Source organism: Ixodes scapularis, unplaced genomic scaffold, assembly GCF_016920785.2.
Source record: "Ixodes scapularis isolate PalLabHiFi unplaced genomic scaffold, ASM1692078v2 PGA_scaffold10__122_contigs__length_95168666, whole genome shotgun sequence".
Lineage (NCBI taxonomy): Eukaryota > Metazoa > Arthropoda > Arachnida > Ixodida > Ixodidae > Ixodes > Ixodes scapularis.
In genome coordinates this window covers 7800877-7806211 of record NW_024609836.1, presented here as the reverse complement: position 1 = coordinate 7806211, position 5335 = coordinate 7800877, and the positions used below count along the sequence as shown (strand labels likewise).

Here is a 5335-nt window from a genome sequence, read left to right as displayed (position 1 = left end):
AAAAAAACCACTAGAGTAACCTGCCACTGATGTTACCATATCTGTTGCTGCTCAAAGTTATCATAAAACGAACATATGTCATATTAATGAATAGAGAAGGAAGAGGAACAGTTACATAAAACTAGAGGGCACACAGTCCCTTATCGCCATCTTGAGCGGAGTGTCACCCTTTCTCTACACCAAGTGTCATTATTAGCTGTAGATTACTCCCAGAAGTCAAAAACTTATTTTCGGAAACCTCAATGAGACAGGCAAATGTCCTGCTTGTCCTCTGTCAATAACATAAACGTCATAATTATTGTGATCAATAAATTACATGGGTCCCCACCCCCTAACCACCTAAAAAAAGCTGTGCACATGGCAGGCTTCATGTTTCTTGGTAATGACATTAACGAGATAAACACTCACTTTTCTCAGCACTGTTTCTAAAGTGCAGTCAAGGTCAGAAAAACAAACTGACATATTAAGGAACATAATTTCCACATCAAAGGTCACTCAATGCCTGGAAAGTAGTTATAAAAGGGGAAGTCAGAGTGAAAGAAGCTGACTATAAACATAATAGTGTAAAAAAAGTGCTTGCCTCTTTCTACAATGTCACCTCTAGGCAGAGGCAGCGCCCTCCTGCAAAAAGCATATTAAAGAGTAAAGCTATACAGGGCGTTCCTTTTATTCTTTACAGAATTGAAAAAAAAAAAGCTGATAGCTACGTGGATTCGTCTTCAGTGTATGTTTGTGGGGCTTGGAGGGCATATCAGGGGATAAATGTCACAGTATGTTGGCTAACAAAAATCTGTTAATTAACTTTTTCATAAACGGTTTAATGGGCCACGTTGCAATTGCAGTTTTAAAGGGAGCCATTAGTAAAGGCTAACCCAATTTATACAGTTTGCAAAAAAAAACAAAAAACATTAAGATATTTATTGTTAAATTTTTGCCTTTCTTCGCTTGATTAAAAACCGCGTGCTGAATGGCGCGCCTGGTTAGGATTCGTAGAATAGTGATGGATTTGTCTCGGGTTCATCGTCACTATCTCTACAGCGTGCCTTTGATAGACGCGCCGGCGTCACTCTTCTGAGATTGTGACAGATGAACAAAAGTGGCTATGTCACTCTTCTACCAAGCATAATCAGGTGCGCGTTTTGAATCAAGCAAAGAACGACAAAATTTTAACGACGAGTATCACAAAGCTCATTGTCTTTTCGCAAATTACCTCCATTGGGATGGGCTTTATTGATTGCTTCCTTTAGAACTGCAATGGCAACATGGCCAATTAAGCCATCAAATAAAAAGTTAATTATCAGTTTTTGTTAATTAGTGAACATACTTTGACTTTTATCTCCTTACCTAATGTACGCCGAGCCCCAGGAACATACAGTGAAGCGGCATTCACGTAGCTATCGGCTCTTTTTTTTTAAAAGATTTTGTAAAAAATAAGAAAAAACATTCTGTATGCTCAAATCTTAAAAGCTTGCAAAAAAAAAAAAAATGGGTTGTGGATATTTAGACAGCGTGATGTTGATCAGCCATTCAAATGATGCGCATACGTCTACGCTATAGATGATATATTTAGCCAGTGCAGTACAACTGGTAGTCTGGGTCTTTAACATGCGTTACACAGAAGTGATAAACAAACGTGTGCCGGTATGATGATCATTCAAATCGAAATAGACAGGGGTGGGGTTTGAGCACATGATCCGTGGGTTCTGCAGCAAAGGTTTGTGAACAATCGTACTAGCTCTCTGAACAAGTCATAATTAGAAGCTGGGAATTTCATAACCTAAATTGTGTCAAAGTTAACTGAAATAATATGTGAGAGCATTTTAGATTTTTTTTTAAAAATCATTATGTAAAAGTTTTCAAAATTCATGAAGTCTCAAATAAGTGTTATAGCTATACAAAAAAACTTCAAAAGGAAATCGGTTGTATGAATATTTACACTGAAGTGTCAGTCACGGCTCCTTGATTCACAATTATAAGATACACTGAGGCCAGTGCGGGGTAAAAGGTAATCTGAAGTAGCTCAAAGTGCATCACAGTTGTGATGTCAGGTACAAAAAGCATGCTGTTCGAACTCCTGATCAAATAAGGACACTGGAGCGAGGAACCTTTGGCTCCGAAGCAGGTTCAGCATTCATAAATGTAAATACTGAAATTTAAAAATATAAAGAGAAAACTTTAGCATATCCAATAAATGAGGTGACATGCCTTTGACTGTGTAACGGGACCTGGAGGTCTTGCAAAACCGAAACATGGGCTTCTTCTCTTCCCCCTCGCCTCTTGTGCACTGTCCCATCATACGTTCACGAGCACTTGTCAACTGCCTTCTGGCAGATTTCACAAGCACTCCGACTTGTACGGCTGTATAGCTCAATAGACTAGACGTTGGCTTCAACCAGAGGAACACAGGCTCGAACCCCAGCACTCCCACTCTTCGGGTGCTTTTTTATACTGCTGAGTGCACTTTTGTCATTGCCATGGCACACCATTACCATGGCAATGTTGCACACATCCTGTTAAATGCAGTCATGGACACACATCGAGCACTCCAGTTGAAGGGCTGTATACAGCTGCCTCCATAAAAAAGTGGAATCAACTTATGCCAAAATAGAATCTGTAGCAGTCACCGTTTTCTTAACGCGGGCCGCTCCATATCTCAGCCAATCAGCAATGGCTTTCAGCGTTGTGTTTTTCTGAACTACAATAGCTTCCTCACCATTTTTCTTCTTTTGCTCAAAACATCTGTGTACTGCCCCTGTTGCAGGCACAAACATGTGAACATGAAGATGGCAATTAATTTGCAATGATGTTTTTCTTACATACATGTCTATAAAGACCATGTACTAGGTCTACTGGCATGCGATAATAGCAAACGTAACATAATTTAGGTTCATAGAAGTGAAAACAAGTATGTTTGATTTTGAAGCTGGCACCTTATTGGAAGCAAAAGGATAACCAACAATCCCACAAAATATGTTGCAGTAACCTAGCAGGTATTGCTGTGATTTTTAAAAGGACACTGCCTACAACTTCAAGAGCTAATATTGGAATCTCTATTTTGCCAGGATGTTCATAATTGCAAAATCAAAAATAAGTCTTCAGAGAAGATTAAAAATGGCAGTCAATTGGAATTCTTATTGCTACAAAAACCTCTAATGGTGTTATAAAGGCCCCATTACCTGTCACCACACAAACAAGCTGGAGGTGCTCCATACGTAGTTTCCCCTTTCTGCCAGTCATGCAGTAGTTCTTTGCAAGAGCATCTAGCATGCACCGTTTCATTACAGAGCGCGTGACATCTTGCACCGACGAACCTCCAATGAGCGCGAGGTGAGCAATCTGTAAAGAAACATACGCAGTCATGTCTTGTTAATATGGACCCCTCTGATATGGACACCCAGCTATATGGACGAAATTCTCGGCCCCGGCCTCTCGCCGTGCACTTCTGCCTCTATAATATAGAAACCCGCAGCCCAGGCTATGGCCGGCTGTTTTGGGGACGAAATGGGAAAATACAGGCATTTTTGTCTCACTATGTTATTATGGACACGGGTCCACGAAGCAAAATGATAAAGAAAGAATATTAGTGACCTGCAGAGGTCCCGTGTGTACCCGGAATTCACTATTGTCGGCTGTTCCTTGCCCGTCTCGTTATTTTTACGGATGAAAAAGATTAGTGAACCCCTGAGGTCGCAGCGTGCATACCCAAAATTCACTATTGTCCGTTACTTGTCTTTTCATTTTGAATACGGGTCCACAAACGACCCCTCCCCCAAAGAAAAGAAAAAGATAAGTGAATCACAGAGGTCACAGTGTGCACCCTGAATTCCCTATGGTCTGCTGCCCATCTTGAGATAAAACCTGGGTACCTAAAGGTGGTAGAGTTTTTTCGGGCTTTAAAATTAAAAGGCATGTCATCCCCTTTCTACACTTATTGCGGTATGCAAATAGCATCACACAGTGCTACACAAAAGTTGAAACTTTACAGCCCACACTGTTACACAGAAGTTGAAACTTTGCCAAGTGTCTTCCACACATCAAGAAAAAGATGTTAAATGAACCTAACTGTTGTTTTAAGACTTTAGGGCTGGTACTGAATCAAGGATAGTATAAATCTCTGCAAGGTTCATCAGGTCAAGTGAAACCAGTACTGCATTTGCCTATCAGCTAACCAAACTGTCTTCATACAATGCGTTTTTTAGTATGTGTGGATGACCATGGACTGTCGATAGATTCTCGTTCGAGTGTGTGAAGTATTAACATACAAGGGCTTCTTTGTTCTCATCCTCCTGCAGAAGTGTCTTCAACTGTGCAACGTCCTCATGAGATGAGAGTGGCAGAAGGTGGAGGACCGCAGGGATCGTAGTTGGTTTCTTGGGCTCATGACGTTGTGCCTCCAGCTGTCTCAATATTTTAGCTTGGCTCTGGAGCTGCGCCGCAATGCCTCCAAGCAGTCGAAGCACCTCTGCCTGGAATCCTGATAATTTCAAGAATAGCTGTACTATAAATTCATAAGTATAGATTAGGGCTCTGATGAATAGGTAAGATATGACATTACAGTATTTGTATGCGTGATATGAGCTGATCTTACCTGTTCGCTTACGTTTAGCTCCCGGAACATCCGCAGAACTGGACGAAGGGGGCTGCTGATTCTGAGGGACAGGCATTTTTGGAGGCGCAGGAGTCGGAATGAATGTAGAAATCGATGCTTGTGGGTTGCCATGTCCATGTTGTGCAACTGGTTCACTTTCTTGCTCATCCTCGGATGATGACAAGATGTGCCGAGGTGGTTTTCTCTTTCGTTTCTGCGACCCTTCTTCTTCTGTCGCAAGGTCGGATGTCTCCTCTGCTTTTTTTTCTTTGCGCTTGGCATCTTCGTATGTCGCTGAGGGAAGAAAACTCAATACTGTAGCTTATGGCAAAGTTACGTCTAGATGTGAGCCTATGAGCACTTCATAGTTAATAAAGGCATTATTATCACCAATAGTTTACACCAAAAGCCCAGATCATTTTATGTTGAACACATATGTTCGCAGCATCTGGTAGAAATATATTGGCCATGAATGTCATGTACACACTAATATCGGCTACATTAGTGTCAGTATGTGAATACAAGCATTTGGTGTTATTACACTAATACATTCATCCTCCTTTAGCCCATTGTTATTTTTGCATGCAGTGTAATGACTGAAAAAAGCCTACCTCTGCTTATTTCAATCTGAATGAGCACAGTACCAGGACACATTTATATGCCATAATGAGCAATGTGTAACATATATTAAATATAGCAGACTAGCAATAATAGTGGACCGTAAATTTCTCACCTAGAGCATGAACC

At 40.9% G+C, this 5335-nt stretch overlaps 1 protein-coding gene across 1 annotated transcript; it reads right to left on the bottom strand.

Annotated features, from left to right (window-relative positions):
• Positions 1-2594: 2594 nt before the first annotated feature.
• LOC121046226 lies at positions 2595-4721 on the bottom strand. Its single transcript, XM_040500231.2, has 4 exons — positions 4589-4721; positions 4263-4474; positions 3177-3336; positions 2595-2752 (listed from the first exon to the last, which is right to left on the bottom strand). Exons 1-4 carry the CDS (start codon positions 4662-4664, stop codon positions 2595-2597), a joined length of 606 nt encoding a protein of 201 aa, XP_040356165.1. The 5' UTR covers positions 4665-4721.
• Between the last annotated feature and the right edge of the window lie 614 nt (positions 4722-5335).

Bases quoted from the DNA above. Each gene is read 5' to 3' on its own strand.
- LOC121046226 (XM_040500231.2), bottom strand. From the start codon at position 4,664: ATGCCTGTCCCTCAGAATCAGCAGCCCCCTTCGTCCAGTTCTGCGGAT. The intron at 4,475-4,588 runs GTAAGATCAGCT...TGAAATTATCAG, and splicing joins AGCTAAACGTAAGCGAACAG to GATTCCAGGCAGAGGTGCTT. The intron at 3,337-4,262 runs GTATGTTAATAC...GTTTCTTTACAG, and splicing joins ATGAGAACAAAGAAGCCCTT to ATTGCTCACCTCGCGCTCAT.